At 39.3% G+C, this 17,807-nt stretch overlaps 1 protein-coding gene across 4 annotated transcripts in view; it reads right to left on the reverse strand.

The window, feature by feature from the left end:
* Window positions 1-9,573: 9,573 nt before the first annotated feature.
* The window catches only part of GAB1 (GRB2 associated binding protein 1), a 102,823-nt gene continuing 94,589 nt past the window's right edge, over window positions 9,574-17,807 (reverse strand). For all 4 annotated transcript variants that reach the window (XM_027652722.1, XM_027652724.1, XM_027652723.1 and 1 more), the window contains 4 exons: window positions 16,415-16,508; window positions 15,946-16,069; window positions 12,817-12,939; window positions 9,574-11,475 (listed from right to left, as the gene is read on the reverse strand). In XM_027652722.1, coding sequence (XP_027508523.1) covers window positions 11,317-11,475; window positions 12,817-12,939; window positions 15,946-16,069; window positions 16,415-16,508 — 500 coding nt within the window. In that variant the 3' untranslated portion in view covers window positions 9,574-11,316. The remainder of the gene's footprint in view (window positions 11,476-12,816; window positions 12,940-15,945; window positions 16,070-16,414; window positions 16,509-17,807) is intronic.

The raw sequence follows: 17,807 nt of genomic DNA on the forward strand, positions 1-17,807 counted from the left end.
ATCTCCCACATCCCAAGAAAGTACTGTAACCTTGTAGGCAGCAGCTAGATGGAAACCATCTCTGTGATGATTATGACAACCTTCATTCCATTGTTTTTTATTACAGACATTCTTTAACATCTTTTGAAGTTAAAATTATTAGCTTTGACATTTCCAAAAGATTGTGTCGCTTCATTTCTGCCAAAACTACTCGGAAGAATAAATTCCCAGAAAAAAAATCTCAATTTTCCTAGAATAGGATTTCTCAACTAATAGCAAATTTACTGACATATTTTCCCACTCCTTGTTGTCATCTCTTAACACAGATGAAAACCCAGTTCCTGAGCTTTGCTTAAGGCTTTTCTTTCCATTCAGGGAGGCACCTTTAACTTTTAAATATATGCAGCAGAAAATGATACTTAATTGTATTAATTCATCCACCTATGCTCCTCCAGCATAGCCTTGTGTCCATCTGCTCTGCCTCAGTTCCTGCCCCTTATCCTGGAGCTGCTTCAGATGATGCAGTACTCTCTCCCTGTGGTCAGGAGTGTAGATTAGAGTGGGAGGTGAATTACACTCTCCCCGCCCCATTTTGCATTTTTTTGTCTCCACTGCAAAGCACACAAACAAAACCACACGTGGAGGAATCATTGAAGGAAAGCGTGGTAGAAGGTCCCTGGGAAGAAGTCAGGTATTTGGGAAGAGAGATGGAGGTGTTTTAGTACCTTCAACACAATATCTTACAATCAGACTGAAGCTGACAGGTAAGATCTGGTTCGAGGGAAAAGGGAAAAAAGCACAACCTTCATCCAAATCTTACTGATCCTTGGCCATCCAGCAAAATACAACAGCACCTTGTCAGGGGGTGGGGTGTTGATGTATTTGTATGCCTGGTGTCAGAAAAGACTAACATGGTATCATTCATCCCTACTTCAAACAAACAAACAAACAAACAACTTTTTTCCAAAAGTAAAAAGACAAGAGGCTCTAAATTTCTTCCTAATTTTTCCAAAGTCCTGAAAGCATAGCAGAAGACTATGCAAAATCCCACCAAAAGCCAAAACCCAAAAAAATCCCAACAACAACAAAAAAATCAACAAAAGCCCCACCCAAAAAACCCCCAACCAAAGTGGGAAAGAGAACTTTCCAAGTTGACATGAAGATGTTCACGAACACAAAAAATCATAACAGTCCATGTAGAGCCTGAATATGAAGACCTTAAATCGAAAGCAACCAGTGGCATAAAGGAGCTCATGACAGGGGTTACTAATGTGCTAAACACCAACATATGGTCAAGTACCCAATAAAGCAAAAAACCCTCCCTGAGCCAGTACCAAACTGTAGAGACAACTAATTATTAACATGCTTATGAAGTTAGTAAAGAACGACTTAATTACAGATTTTTGTCAAATCTCTTGGGCGACATGTCTTTCAATTTTGTTGCTCGGTTGTGCAGTCATAACTTTAATTAACATTCTTTGGATGGCTCCTTGTTAAACAAGAAATTGAAACACCACAAGTAAGAGCAACTCTGAGTGATGCTATTAGCTGTGCAGCAATTATCCTAATAGGCATTGCTGCACATGTATCAACACTGTAAATCTTCCCAAAGTTTGGGAAATGAAAGGAATTAAATAGACGCTGTTTGTAGTCGCATCATCAGATGTATGGCAGGCACTTGGATTCGGGAAGGCAGGAGAGGGATGAGAGCCTGGTTTGCGTTCAGATCTTAGGGGGTTTTGTTGTTGTTTTCTTAAAGTTTAGTTTGAAATGCAAAAGCAAAATACTACACAAGTGAGATTAGATCCTGCCAGTTTTTCTGGCCCCTCACAAGACTGATGTTGAGCTGGACTATCCCATCAAGAGTAAATACAATTAGGCCTATTTTTCAAAGCCATCACTCCTCTGTCACCATCATTTTTCTTCCAGTCTCAGATTAATGGTGCTGCAGGCAACACGTGATGTACACATCACACACTCAGAGTCAGCAGTCAAAGCAGCATCAAAATCATGCTCTGTTTTCTAAAAACAACAACCCACACACCCCAAAATCCTCTGCCCATCAGCAAAGGTCACTGTCATCAGCTTCATGAGAACTGACAACAGATTGATTTTTCACTGTTAAAAAAAAAAGACCTCCACAAAAAAAAAAAAATCAACACATGCAAACTATATTCTAATTTCAGTAGATTCCTTAATGCAATGGAAAAAAAACATTTTAAAGTTTACCACATGTAAGTAAAGTAAGTTTACCACACATAAGTGGTAAACATTTCATCCACGTGCTCTTTAAATTTTGAGTCCTGTGACGATGACATTGAGGTTGTTCAAATTACGGTGTAAACAACCTAGTCAAATGTTTCATACAAAAGAAATAGTGACAATTTGGTAACAGCAACATGGCATGCACAGTCTGTCATAGTGTGTCACACTGTGCTTGTGTCCAGTTCAAAACAAGGCCTTTGAATACAATTTACTCATGCAAAAAAATGACCCCATACACAGTCAACTGCTAAGCCCATTACAGAAAACCTCAAAGAATGAAGATTCTGTAACAAGCAGCACTGTCACAAAAAAAATAAAACCAGAATTAAAAAAAAAATTGCTTTTAGGTTTTATTTGCATGCTGCTATGAGCAAAAAAGGTTCAACCAAAGGGCAAAAATACATTTTTTTTTTTTATTTGTAAAATACGTATTTATATAAGAAGAAATAATGCACAAACACTTTATTACACACAAAAATCCTTCCCTCTTCAAAACTCCAGGTTCTCCTCCCTCTCAACGACCTGGCTCTGCCCTGGCCATGTTTCCTTTCACCCACGAAGTTCACTCCACACCTTAAGGCACAGCAACCAGAGGGAGGCAGTGCAAGGAAAGGTTCCCTTGGGAAGGTCCCTTCCTCCCTCTATTGGCACTGCAGTTAAGCCACCCGACTTCCTCCTGCTCCTGTCATTCTTAGAGCAGAAAAGAATTTTAAGAAGTTGGATGTAAACTGGAACTTCACTGAAGGATAGGGATGAATCTGAAAAAGAGTTTTCTTAAGCAAGACTAATACTTTAAGCTTTCTATTTTAACTGTATCTGCAATTTATCACTTAAATTAAGAGTTCTAGTGGGATTCCACGTTATCAATCTACCTCTACACCCAAAGTTCATACATCGAGGACTCTGCAGTAGTGTCTTAATCTGATTTTCAGGTTTTTCTTGCCTTTCTTATGCTGCTTTGTTTCTTCTCAGCTGTGACCTGGGCCAATTCTCCCCGTAGTGTTTAGATACTTAAATACTCATGGAAAGATTTCGAAAAACACTTCGACACTTAACTCACATTGACAAATGTCTACTTTCCTGAAACTATATTATCAGAATAAATAGGACATATAGGGGCTTCCGATAGAGTTTTTATTGCAGAAATGGTGGGCTCTTTATGTGTGCTGTAGACTGTGCTTGCTTTGTGCCACATGTATTTCCTGAGCCCTTGGCATTAGGCATGAATAGCTTTTTGTATCAGCCTCCAGTCACTGCTTTTGGGTTCCTAGTTTGTATACATCGTCTGAATTCCTTTCTGCATTAGTGATTCTTCTGAAGAATAACAGATTTGCTATGTTAAAAAAAAAACACTTCTGCTCACTCACGAAAAACAGAGCAGCTATTATAAAATTAATTGTTTCTCAAACCTGCTTTAATTAAGCAGAGTATTTGGGGAGAAAAATCACATCAGAAAGACACAGCAAATCAAAGTAAGACTTCACCAAAAAATTAAGTGTCTTGGGAAAAATATAACAGCATTTATTCAAATCGTTATGATGCAGGGGAGACAAAAACTATGACCCCAGCCAGCTGAACTGACGGTGTTCCTGAGGGATGCTCTCTGAAGGAAACAGAAAAGGTCTGTGCAGCTGTGGTTCACCTGAAGATAGTCAGACCTATAAATAGAAGATACTAAATAAAGATATACAGTTCAAATCAAGTTTTTTTGGTTTTTTTTTTTGTTTGTTGTTTTTTTTTGTTTGGTTGGTTTCTTAGGGTTCTCTGAGTGTTTATTTTGTGGGGGTTTTTTGTTGTTGGTTTTCTTGTTTTTAAAGCAAAGTATCATCCCATTTACAGAACAGTTACTGCTTGTTTAATTTGAAGTCTCCACCCTTTGACACAATGCACCCACTAAAAGAAAACCTCAAGAACTATCCACTGGAAATTTATCCTTTAACTTTTATGCAAGTACACCTTGACAAAAACAGGTTGAAACTACTGATGAATCTATGTGTCCAGTCACTACAAAGTGCATTATCACAAAAATTAAGGCTGGAATAAGCTTGCATAAAACCATCCCACAGTTCAAGATCAGACCTGACTATAAACCTGCACCCATTCAGCTTCTTCCAAAGTCTGAGGGGACCGTATTCCAGGCAGCTTGGGTGGCTGGCTAGAGAAAGGGTGTGAGCCAGCATTTTCTGCTCCTTGATCCCATAGTTTGAAAGATGGCCCTCCTCCTGGTACACCAAATGCAAGGATACTCTACAAAAAATATAGACCACAGATACCATAACAAAAAAATGAGGGTGAACAATAAAATTCACAGCGAGATGTGGCACAGCCTGTAAAAGGCAGTACCAAGTGTACTTGCATCCCAATCCTAAAGTTCATCGTGTTCCTTTTACGCAAGTGAAACAAACCCACCACCCACCAATCCTCTCCAAAACTAAATTTTTGCTTCAACTCTTGATCTGGTTTTTAAGCATACCACTTCTTCAGAGCTTGTTGGTGCTTTTCTGGCACTGGCCACAGGATTTCTGTCCTTACTTCTAAGCTGAGCACTGGAATTGGGGGTAGCTCCACTCCACGGGGTATGAGGGGAAGGGGGCTCACTGCAAGGCAGATCAGAGGCTAAATCCTGGTCCTGGTTGGCTCTTTTAATTTTCTTCTTGTTTTTAAAAAAGTTCAAGGGCCAAGTCTCTTCCATGGTCCCTCATATTAAGCTGTGAGTGGGCAGAGCTAATGGTAAAAATGTCTTCAGGATCAACACTTCTTTCATTTATGAAGGAGAAGAAAAATAGTTAAAACGCAGAGTATTTTTAAAGTTTTGTTCCTAAACTTATATCTACATACCTGAGTAGAAATGAAATTATTTTGAAAAAGTTCTTGGAACATTCACTTACTCAAGGAAGGTACACTGGTGCCTTGAATATTAAATTCTGCTCCTCAAAAGACCATGCAGTGGATTTGTGTGTCTGGGGAATTTGAACCCTGTTGCACTTAAAGCCTTTTTAAAATGCTGCTCTATGCCTAACTGGAGACTAGGGAGCCTAAATCTAAACACCATTTGTTTCCAACATTTTGGTCTCAACTACAATTAATTTTTAAAATGTAACTAAACATGCACACCATGATTTCTAGGTATTACTATGAAGACAACCTCAGCAGAGGGTTGAATCACCATTCTGATGCAATTAACTCCAGACTCAAACTGAAGTACTCTAGCAGGCCAGTCTGAGGCATCTCCAAAACCCCTAGGCCTGCATCCTTCAACCCTAACAGGCAAGGAAAAAAACCCCTAAACCTTTCAGTTAAATCTGGATAGTTTACAAGTGTGTAAATCCACAGCACAACTGCACAGAAACAAGCAGTGCTTCCTTCCTCTAAAGTTTATTCCCTGAAAAGAGCATAAAAATATGAAAGCTTATGTATTTTAAAGTCTGTTAGGAATTCAGGAGAAATAAGCCATAATTATACTTTGCTCCTGTTCTGGCCTTCTGATTAAGGAAAAGCAATACAGGCAACTTTCATATGCCCAGTTGTATTTGCTCACATTCAGCATCAATGATCAACTTTCCAGATACCAACAGATTTTCTGTAAACAGGGGTTTAGAATAGAAATCTATACTTCACCTGTAAGTGTAAGTCCTTGGAATTTTAGTGGCACTAAAAAAAAAAAAACCTCTAGCACTTTATATAGCTAGTTACTAGCTAGTTACAGCTAGTCCAAGAACAAGTCAACTCTCTTGCAATGTCTACAACTAAATTCAATAAAGCATTGAGATGCCCTATATAAGCCTCTTATGCTTTCCCCAAATCAAAAGCATTCTATTTCATACTTAAAATACATTTGGTTGATTCTAGAAGTAATACTAAGCCTGGTTCTACTTTGTGTTATACCTGTTAAATATTTTCAGCAGACTGGATTTCCACATCCTCTCCTGAAGTGCAATCAAACCATCTGGGTACCCTGTGCAAGCCCCACAGACACACACTAAACCCAGGACCTCACACAGCATTTAATAAAATCTTATTAGGATTGGCCTTTCTCAAAATTGATGTGACACACATTTTTTTATTATTTCACCGCAGATATACCTTACCAGAAAAGGCTTGGCAATGATTACAGATCCTGTGAGAATTTTCAAGAGCATATCCCAGTGATTACTACAAAGGCTGATTTTATAACTACAAGAAAATTTCTAGAGTCTCTGTGTTTTATGTTCTGAACTGTACAGGATTTTTTTTCTATTCCATTTTACTGTAGTACACTAAAACATTATGTGTGTGCGCAGCAGATCATACAACTACACCCTTCAACTAACCTCTTTTAAAAAAGCTGAAGCCAACATAGATGGTCCCTTTCAGATAAAATATGGACATTTTCTTCTAAAGACCATCTAGAAAGAAAACCACTGGCATCAGAACAGTTTAGCTCTGTTTATCTAACGATGAGATGGCACAACCCATAACCTTTCACCAGGTCATACATCCAATGCCTACTATCCTTCCACTTCTGATACTGAAACTTAACACCAAGGATGCCAAACCATAAACATATACTGGGAAACTTATCACGTCAAAGACATTGTTCATAACCATCTCCAGCACCTTTTCTTTTTGTCCCACTTTGAGGTTCAGTTCTCAACCTGACAAGGTACAAAAGGCTTGTTTGGTTAAGGCAAAAAGCCAAAAACCTCATTGCTTGGTATGTGGTTCATCTACACCCGATCAACACAATGTTTCTGTGGAACATTTATTACACTAATTGCTGGACAAGCACCTGTTATTTGTGGTCATGGACCACACTGGCATTCCCAAGTAATAAGACAAACAACAAGAAACGAACCTTAAAGAAGCAGCGTGGTGCAATGCACAGATACCAAGAGCAGACGCAGGAAATATGGAGGATAATCTCCAAATTTAAGTTCATCTCTTAAGAGCTACAGGTATGAATATTTAAACAGATCAAGTGACATTACTGTTGTCTAAATTGTACACTTGTATGGCAATACCATTTTTGTATTGTAGGGCCTTTGCCTTGAGCAAATAAACATCCTTTGGCTCTTCATGACACAAACTTCTATAGTTAAGGATGGAACGGAAGCTCTGTCCAGGGCTGCTAAATTTCCAAAACACTTTTGCAGGACTAATATATATATATATATATATATATATATATATATATATAAATTCACTGCTGCAGGCAGTAATAGCTAAGCTTAAATGTCACTGTGATAAAAATCTTGCTTAGCTCATAGTGCACTGTGAAAGATGTAGAGCTGCCCATCGCTCCAATGACTCCCTACATGGACCAATGAATTCTAAATTACTTAATTAAAACAGCCATGTTGTAATCTGTCTGTACACCCTAAGTGTGGCACTATGGCACAACCATCACACGAGTGGATTGTTAATATTGTTTTAACATAAATACAATTCTCAGTAAAGTAAAAAAGACTAATGATCACATTTGTATGTTTTTCAATGTCACATTACAAATGTTTAGCAGAACAGAGCAGCTGTGTTTGCACCTGCAGTTCATGAGGTGATAGTGATTCCTACACAGTGTGTAAAAGTGTGGCTGTTGGTACTTACCAGATAACACAATGTTCAGATGATACCATGGGGCGATACCGAATCACCTCTAGAGTCAATCGGAGTGCACGAGGCACTAAGTTTTTCTGTTGATTTCTGTGAGCAAGATGTGGTGTATTTGTAAAAGACCTATTACATACATATATTTGCAGTTTATAATGAACCTGGTTTACGAAGGTTATACAGCAATGAAAACTATATCCACAACTGGTAACAGGTTGTTTTAGTGAAACAAGAAAGAACTTACCTGTCTAGAAATAGAACACTTGACAAACAACATTCACAAAATACTTCTGCACCAGTATCTACTACAGTTTCCACCAGCATCCCTCCAACTAGTGTGTCCTCACAAAGCTAGTGACAGAAAGTGGCACAAAAGCTAATATCAGTCCAGTTCACTTTCTACTGCCTACAGTTTTATGATTCACATTTTCAATTTAATATTCACATCCTCAGACCATCAAAGAGCTCAGACACGTCTGCAGCATGAAGCCCCTCTAGCTTTACAGGTGAAAATGAGTCATATCATCAAAAGTTAGTATCACACCTCTGATTCTGAACATACTCTGGAAGATGTGTAAGTAGGGAAAATGTATTAGGAATAAGGGGGAGAAAAGTGCTAAGAAATCTAAATAAAGAGAAATTTTGGACTGTTATTCAAAAAGCATTATACTGTCTGTACAGTGTGAAAACTACTGTTTTCCTTAGCAGAAGAAAGGGAAAAAGCCTAAAAATTGAGAGTGGATTCTCAATCATAATAACATCAACGTTGTGAATGCTGCCAAATATTAAATGAAGAAAAATAGGTGTAATCTGTAAACCAAGGACTGATATCAGCAAACTTAAAGCAAACCCACCTTCTATCACTGGCTCAGCAAGAGAGGTCAGCCTAGGAAACTGATTCTTTCAGGCTTTTATACCTCAGTCTCAGAGATTCTCACAACATCTGAAAACATAGCATTGATATTTAAATATCAGCATTGTAAAAACCCAAAGAGTTTTAAAAATAAAACATAGTCATGTAGTTGGTCAATGTTTCAAGGACAGACAAGTTAGGATTAGGTAGAAGATTCCAAACATTCTCCCTCAAATTCTCCCACCTCTTGAGAGACTAAAGAAACATAAGTTTGAAATATTCAAGATCCTCTCGCTCCTCAGGTGCAGGCATGAGTGTAGGAGTCCACAGCGTGGGTTCTTCTCCCCAGTGGCAAGCACTGAAACAATTGTGTAGGATAAACAGCAAAGTGATACTTTAACCACATTTGTGAAGAATTATGGGCATCTCACCAGTCAAGATGCACAGCTGCCATTGCTGTGGTACAATGCCTCAAGCCAATGCCCTCAAACAAAATATCATTACATTAGTTACCAAGTACTTACCATGCCTGTGGCTGCTTCAGCTGTGGCATCAGTGAAGGAGAGTTTGTTATGGGATAGCAAGACCATCAAAGCAGACCTGAGCTACAGCTCCAGAATCTTTACGGATCTGAGATAATTTTGATGGAGCCATCAAGTTTTCCCTGACTCACATCACTGCTTCAGGCTCCCAGAGGAGTGAGAATTCACATCATTTACCTTCTTGGTGCAGGGTTTTAAATCAGAGATTCTTTTTGAGAACTGTTTTAGCTGTACATCTGTTTTTTGAGAGGTACTAAGAAGCAGTCTATGATTTTGATCAAGGGTGGTTGGTTATCCAGGCACCCTCACAGACGCACTGACCCCAGTTTGCTGTTTCACAGGACAGAGTTTACACATCAAAACCGAACAACTTGATTTATTTAAAATTCACCTCAAAATGCATTGTGTTTAGTTTCTTTTTTAAAATGAACATTCAAAGCATCAAAATATTACTAATTTAAAAAGAATCTTTGTTAAGAATAAGATAATTTACATACTGTAGATTGTGGCTGTGAGGGGAGAGAAACAACCAATGGTAGATTAGGCACAGTACTAAGGCCAACATGCCAGAAAACAATGCAGCTCTATGCTCAACTTTTAAATGATCTGGACAAAATAAAACAATTGGGTGGGAAAATGAAACCAACCACTTACTTGAGGGTGTTTGTGTAAAATGAGAGTGTTAGTAAGTTTTCTATCTAGACCTAACTCATTCATGTATTTAAAAAATCTCTATCTTCTTCCAAATAACAAAAAAATGTTTCTAAAACCAAGGCAGATTATTATTTGGAACTGGCATAGTAAAATAAAGGATCACAGTATACAGAGCTTAAAATCCTGTACCAGGAAAGAGCAACGAGTGGTTTACAAGGGGATCATTTAGGTATATTATCTAATTTTTAAAAACAGAGATATAAAATATCAGTTGCATAGGGATTTAAATATAAGGCCAAGCAGGAGATTAAAGTAAAACAGAGCTCATAAGAAGGGCACTATGGTGTCAAAACATAGTATTTCCATTTGAATTAATGTCTAATTCAAAATCACAGTATTTTGCTAGTACTAAAAAAGTGAATGTCAAACTGTCCCATTAATCTCAAACTGAAAACTGACATTAGAACTTCTAAATAGTACAAAACTAAAGCTCATTGTCTAAACCTGATCAGTGTATTAGCACAACAGTGCTTGGTACGTACCTGATTTATATACTCTACCTTCTGTAAATAATATAAAGGTTATTTCTTGTTAATAAGTGTGAGATCACAATATTACTGCATGCCATCAGTGGTTTGCAGGCTTACTTGATATTTAATTATTCAGTCTTTGAAAGTGTAAGATCCCACCCTGCAGAATCTTCACCCATTGAACACAGAACACTGTCATTAATAAAATACAATAGAAGTTCCACCACTAACAACTAACATATAAGCCAGGATTGTAGGTCTAAACCCAGTACAGTTCATTATTATTAACTCACAGCAATTTTTGTTAGGAAGGTAACCTGTAGACTTCCAAATAATCTTGTGTGTATTAAATATAAACAAGTATGTAACTAACGGTCGTCTCTTGGCATTTCAAGTAGATTATTCAATTGTGAAAGTACTTCTGCAAAATCAATTTTGAGTTGTTAAAATGAAGTTCAAATATTAATTTCCATATCTACATGTAGCTTAATTAACCTAAAATCGTAAGGAATAGTAGTGTAAGGAAAAAAGAATTCTCCAGATGAATTAGGCATTAAGGTATACTTACTGGGAATACCTGAACCAACATTGTAACTGAAAAAGTGCATAAACATGGTAATACTACAAATGTGTTAACTACAGAACAAAAGGTTTTCTGAAAGCTAAGTGATATTATTTTACATGTTATTTACAGGCTGCGATTTTTCCAGACACCACATAGCCAATTTATGATCTGACAAGTTCCTTTGATATATTCAAAGTGTCCCTTGGCTTCCATCCTATTCGGTCAAGAACCTGCTCACACACTGGTGACTCAGGTGCTGTACAGTTGAACAACACTGCCGTTGTGGTTCTGTAATTCTTCAGAATTCACTTCTTCCTGTTCTTTCAAGACAGAGCAGTATTTTCACTTCACGCTTTTCGTAGGTGTTTCAGACTCTGTAGACTGTCTCCCATCAGTCCAGGCCTCTCGTGTGCTCTTCAGTGCTAATGTTTTCTGCTGGTCGACCACCACGTAATCAACTCTCTCGTCCGCCACGCTGCTGCCTGAGCCACTGCTCTTCTTCTGGAAAAGGCAAAGAAGAGTGAAAAACATGTTAAAATAAATTACCAGCAAAAAGTAAGTAGATGTCCCAAACAGATATAAAACAAGCATAGGTTTTCCTGAAAGGTCCGACACTGTCTCTTGGATTGACCATTTGAGAAAGTAGTTAAGCCTTTGACACTGTCTCCCACAGCATACTCCTGGAAAAGCTGGCAGCCCACGGCTTGGACAGGGGCACTCTGTGCTGGGTCAGGAACTGGCTGGAGGGCCGGGCCTAGAGGGTGGTGGTGAACAGGGCTGCATCCAGCTGGGAGATGGTCACCAGTGGTGTCCCCCAGGGATCAGTGTTGGGCCCAGTCCTGTTTAATGTCTTTAATGACAATTTAGATGAGGGGATTGAGTCCATCATCAGCAAACTTGCAGATGACACTAAGTTGGGGGGGAGTGTCGATCAGCTGGAAGGCAGGAGGGCTCTGCAGAGGGACCTGAACAGGTTGGAGAGTTGGGCTGATTCCAGTGGGATGAGGTTCAACAAGGCCAAGTGCTGAGTCCTGCACTTTGGCCACAACAACCCCCTGCAGCGCTACTGGCTGGGCACAGAGTGGCTGGAGAGCAGAAAGGGACCTGGGAGTTTGGATTGACAGGAAGCTGAACATGAGCCAGCAGTGTGCCCAGGTGGCCAAGAAGGCCAATGGCATCCTGGCCTGGATCAGGAACAGTGTGGCCAACAGGTGCAGAGAAGTGATTCTTCTCCTGGACTCAGCGCTGGTGAGGCCACACTTGGAGCACTGTGTCCAGTTCTGGGCCCCTCAGTTCAGGAAGGATATTGAGGTGCTGGAGCAGGTCCAGAGAAGAGCAACAAGGCTGGTGAAGGGACTGGAACACAAATCCTATGAGGAGAGGGTGAGGGAGCTGGGGTTGTTCAGCCTGGAGAAGAGAAGGCTCAGGGGAGACCTCCTCACTCTCTACAACTCCCTGAAAGAAGGTTGTAGCCAGGTGGGGGTTGGTCTCTTCTCCCAGGCAGCTCTCAGTGAGACAAGAGGGGCAAGGTCTTAAGCTCTGCCAGGGGAGTTTAGGTTGGATATTAGGAAGAAATTCTTTCCAGAGAGGGTAATCAGGCATTGGAACGGGCTGCCCAGGGAAGTGGTGGATTCTCTATCCCTGGAGGTTTTTGAGATGAGACTGGCTGTGGCACTCAGTGCCATGGTCTAGTAACCATAGCAGTGTCTCAGAGGTCTGTTCCAACCTGGCTGACTCTGTGATTCTACGATTTTGCTGGAGGCTCCCTCTTTCCCAGCAACTACTTGTGAATCGATTTTAAACTCTTGATGGCAGGACTGCAAGACCTGAAGATCTGCTTACCTTACGAGGTGGGGTAGATTTTCCAGAATCTAGGTCCAGATCTAAATACTCTACTTGTTTGTCTCCTTTAGGTTTTACCATAGGGCTGCTTCCTCCATCAAGACTGTTGCTTCCAAACAAATTCTGAAATCATAATATAAATAACTTCAGCTACAAATGTATGTGCTAGTGGTCCACATTATCAAATATGCTTATTATAAAAATGCCAAAAGGCTAAAGGTTAAAAAAGTGACTAAGAGGTCTTGCAATCAGTTAAATCATGCAAATTTCATTGACCTTGTAGAACAAGGGGGTATATTCTATGTCAAAACTGGGACAGTGTCAATAGCCAATGGAAGGGAAAAACCCAGAAACCAACCCCCCAAATTTAAGGTTGCCACCAAACCCATCTGTGCCTTCCACCTAATGTCCCCTTCATATCATGAGATAAGAATGGAGTGTGCTTTGTTCTTTTTAACTGTAGTTGTTGTATCTCAAATTTAGCATTACTTAATTGCCAACTTTTTTGTTTCCTTAAATTGCTGTTTAATACCTACAATAATTTCAGCTTTACAGTAGTGGCAAAACTTCAAATGAAACTTTTACATTTCATTCAAAAGTCATCATGATTAAGCTGAAAATCAAAAAGTATTATTCCATTGTTAAGATCAAAATATTAAAACTTTGGAAAATATGTGTAGGGCTGCCTGAAGTGAATTTGCATTGTATATACCTAAATTTCAATTAGCTCAGACTTTTACAACCTCACCTCCTCTGTCCTCTCCCAGCCTGATCCCTCCCTCTTAACAGGTGTTATAGGAACAGTACAATAGAAGGACTCTTCTCTAAAAGATAAAGAAAAAACAGGAAGACAGAGGGCAGCAGTCAGCAAAAAATGAAGAGGAAGGCAGAAGGAAAGACAGAAGGGTAAGGCTGACAGCAACTTGAAAGAAAAAGCAGAATATTGCTGATTTTATTAAATAAAACAGAAGTATGACATGTCCAAACAAGATGCTTCGAAGCTGATGACAGAAAAAGATGAAGTATGGACTCCTTGCTCAGAGAGAGTTGCAACAAATAAAAATTCTCAAAAAGTCTATTTAATAGGCAGATTTTAAAACAAAGGCTGTGAGTTATCTGGAAACATTCTGGTTCTCTAGGAAATAAAATATTTTATGGGTTAAAGCTCAATGGGCTGGGCTTTTTAAACTGAATTTAAATTTGTATCATTCAACTCATTTAATATGAAGTGGTAACAAAGGACAACAAACACAAACAATTGATACGAAGTTCATTTTTGTTGCCCAAATTCTCTAAACAAATTTCTGCATATTTAACATACAAAAATCAGATTCTGTATCAATGTTTCCAGCATAAATTAAAAACCAAAAAATAATCTGTTATTTCAAACAAACTAGGCAGGCAGAACATAGGCATTAGAAAACAAACTTTAAATATAATACAAATGAAACTGAAAGGAAATCTGCAGAACAACCTTAAAGAAGGAACGGTGCAAGCGAACAGAAGATATTAATGACAGGCGCCCAAGCCATGGCATTAATTATACCATCCTGGCATTGGCGTTAAATCCCTGAAACAGCCTTAAGGATCCACAGAAATCCCCAGTTTGAACTGCAATTCTGTGCAGGGAGAACCGCGGGTGGCACTAATCCTTTGTGTAAAATGGGATGTTTCCTGTGCCTGTGAAGGGGGGAACGTCACCGGTTACTTACCAGCGGCCCTTGCAAGAGAGGGGCTCGGTTCTAACATCACCAGCAACCCCACTGCTGGGGCACATTTCTCCTGGGAAGCACACCTGCACTGCCCGCAGGTCAGACATGGCACAAAGCACGGCTCGGGATGCTCCGCAGGCTCCTGAGCCGCCAGAGCTGCCCCAGGGGAGTCAGCAGGAGGGGCTCGCTCAGGGGGGCCTAAGGCGCGGTATCCAGAGGCAGCAGTGGTGAGCTGAGGGGAGGGAGGCTGGAGGAGACTGGGAGGGTACCCAGAGCAGCAGGGGACAGGGAAGCAAACAGCACTGCGAGAGGAGGGGTTCCAGGGTGTAGTAGGGACATGGGCCAGCACATGCCATATAAGGAGGCAGACAAACAAACAGGACAAAAACGGTGCTAGACAGGGCCTCTCCAAAGAAGGTAGTTCATAAGTGCTTTAAAAATGGAAAATGCTGCTGTATTCCCTAGGAAGAGCCCAAGCTGGAAAACGTGGTGAAGGCACTGAACCAGGCTGGATGGGGCTTTGAACAACTCAGTCCTTGCCCATGGCACGGGAGGCTGGAACTAGATGATCTTTGAGGTCCCTTCCAATCCGAACCATTCTATGATTTTATACTGAACAAAGAGCTGAGCTCAAGATTCAGGTTTTCCTCCAGTGTTTTATGGGTATTCTAGACCACATTTCAGTTTAGGCCTAGATCTACTGCTATTCTCTTTCTTTAAACTACTATTATTGTGTCTTCTTTTTCTCTCTCTCCTTTTCCCCCACCCCCAAAGAAAAACCACAGCATGCATCACTAACTTTTCCTAACTAGGTCTTCAGTTACTGCACTGCATGTGAAACTTTATTATCTGAGAAAGTTCTCCCCCAAAGGGGAAAAAATACAGATACTCAATACACACAGACTCCTTCTATCCTCTTCTTTGAAAGAAGCCTAATAGAAGTACACATGGCTCTGTTCCCATAGAATGCAAACAACAAATATCAATCTTTTTTTTCCCCCTGTTCCTTCCACATTTCTTGGAAGATGTCCTTTTAATACAGTTTTTTTAAGCATGTCTCAGAGGTTTTTAGACAGTTTCTTTCCCTTGATGTCATAATACTGAATTGGTGCATAGCCCAAGGACAAGCCATTATAAAGAGGAGACAGTTTCTAGGGAAGAGGTAGAAAAAAAAGTAATGCCTTGAACTGCTTTGTATAATAGATGTGTGTATCAACCATTCTCTTTATATGTGACTATGCTCTTAACTTCTTCAGGGAAATCTTACCAAAATTACAGGTTTTCTATGGAATTTTTTTATTATTATTTTGATCTGGAAGTATCAAGGGAGTGATGTTGAGTGAAGGACCTGTGTTTGCATGATTTAAAAGTAAGGACTGCACAGGAAGAGAGTAGTTAAGACGTAGATTTTACATACTGGGTCTTCAGTGGACTGATTTGGATTCATGGATACATAATTCTCTTCACTGTCGTGCGAGTCACTGCTGGAAGTTGTGCTATGAACTGAATCCGGTCTGGGAGACACGGGAAACCTGGAGGAGCTAATTACCAGGAATTATTTTACAAACAATACATCTCGAATATCTTAAACCTCCTGGTAAACAACAAAAATAAGCATATTAGAGCGGAAATTTTCATTCAAGTTTACTAGAGTGTCACATTTTTTGGTTATACACAGTCCCTTATACTTAATATTACAAAATAAAAATTCACACAGACACATTTTGTTTCAATATATAGACACACACACACACACATATAACACACTTCCAAAGGAAACTCCAATTTGTATTACACAGGCTAAAAATATAATACACACACACATTTATTAACTTCCTAGTGAACAAAACCAATTAATCTGAATAAGGAAAATCTAAGAAACTTACTCTCGTGCAAAACTTCTGGTGATAGGAGATCTAACTGGGGCTTGTAATTCTTCCCATTCAGGCAGAGGTTTTATTTCTAGTGGAGCTGGTTTTGCTAAGTAAGAAACAGACAATCTTAAAGCACAGAACATTCCAGAAAAAAACTTTTATATAGTAAATTTTAAATTGTAGATACTAGTTAGGAAAAGGAGACACTGTTCAGTTCTCAGAAATGCATGTTATATTAACTTATATTCTTAATCTTTTCAAGTAATGAAAAGCAACATCAATGAAAAAACAATTAAAATGGAAATTTTTTAAAATCCACCTCAATTTAAGAATTTTGCAGTATATACTTGTACATAGGAATTCTGTTTTGAAAAGAGATTCTGAAAGTGGCAGTATCAGGTTCAGTCTTTACCCTGCCACAATGACTTGTTGAACTGACAAGCCCAGGATAGGGCTGATGGACTATTTCAGCAGAGCCAACTCTTTTCTTGGCTCACGGACAGTTATAATTATGTAAAATGTGCCCTCGCTGCCCTTACTGATGAGGTTTCACAACTCAAACTGTGGGCAGAACCTGCAGCTAAGACTAAGTCTGCAAAAGTGAGAGATGAGCCAACACCAAAAGGAGCTTGGCTCACTGCACTGCTTATCAAGAGATGAGCGGAGTGGTGGTGTGCTTCTGCCATGCATGACAGCTAATATCGTTCTTAAAAAAAGTGCAATTTTTAAATTCCATTTTCAGAACAGAACCACGAATAGACTACTAGTGAGAAACCCATTATCCCTCCCTCCAGCTTGTTTAGAAGGTCTCACGCCTTCTAAACATTAGGAAAAAAAAAAGTATAAAAAGACTAGTGGGAAAAAAGAAAGAAAAAAAATTAAACAAAAATCACAGAGTCAAACTGCTGTCACAGTTTGAATCTCAACTTCATCCTCCCTAAAACTGTTTTTAGAAAATGAAATGCAATGTCATTACAGTATCACCCCTTCGTCTCCTTGTCCCTCACTCCATGAGTTTGCTGATTCACTATTGGCAGATTCACTAAGATCAAATGTCAGGCATGTAGCATTAGTTCATGTGGCATAAGAGCTGCCTTAAGTGACCACATGAGGAACTGAGAGAAATCAGTTGCCAGATCAGTGTGTTTGTCTCACAAGGGAAAAGCAGAACTGTACTCATTATACTTTCATTACACTCACTCCTCAGACTGAGTATATTAAAAGGTCAGCTATCATATACTGAACTTAACAACTCCAAATTCAAACTTTCTGGATGACTATCAGTTTTTGGTATCCCAACTTTTCTCCTTTTCCCTGTTAAGAACTGACAATTACATGCTCCAAGCATATCAAGCCTAGTCCAGTAATTCTGCCACTTTCACTCACTTGCTTATAAAAAGCTGCC

This window comes from Corapipo altera, unplaced genomic scaffold, assembly GCF_003945725.1.
Source record: "Corapipo altera isolate COAL_440 unplaced genomic scaffold, ASM394572v1 69, whole genome shotgun sequence".
NCBI classification, from domain to species: Eukaryota; Metazoa; Chordata; class Aves; order Passeriformes; family Pipridae; genus Corapipo; species Corapipo altera.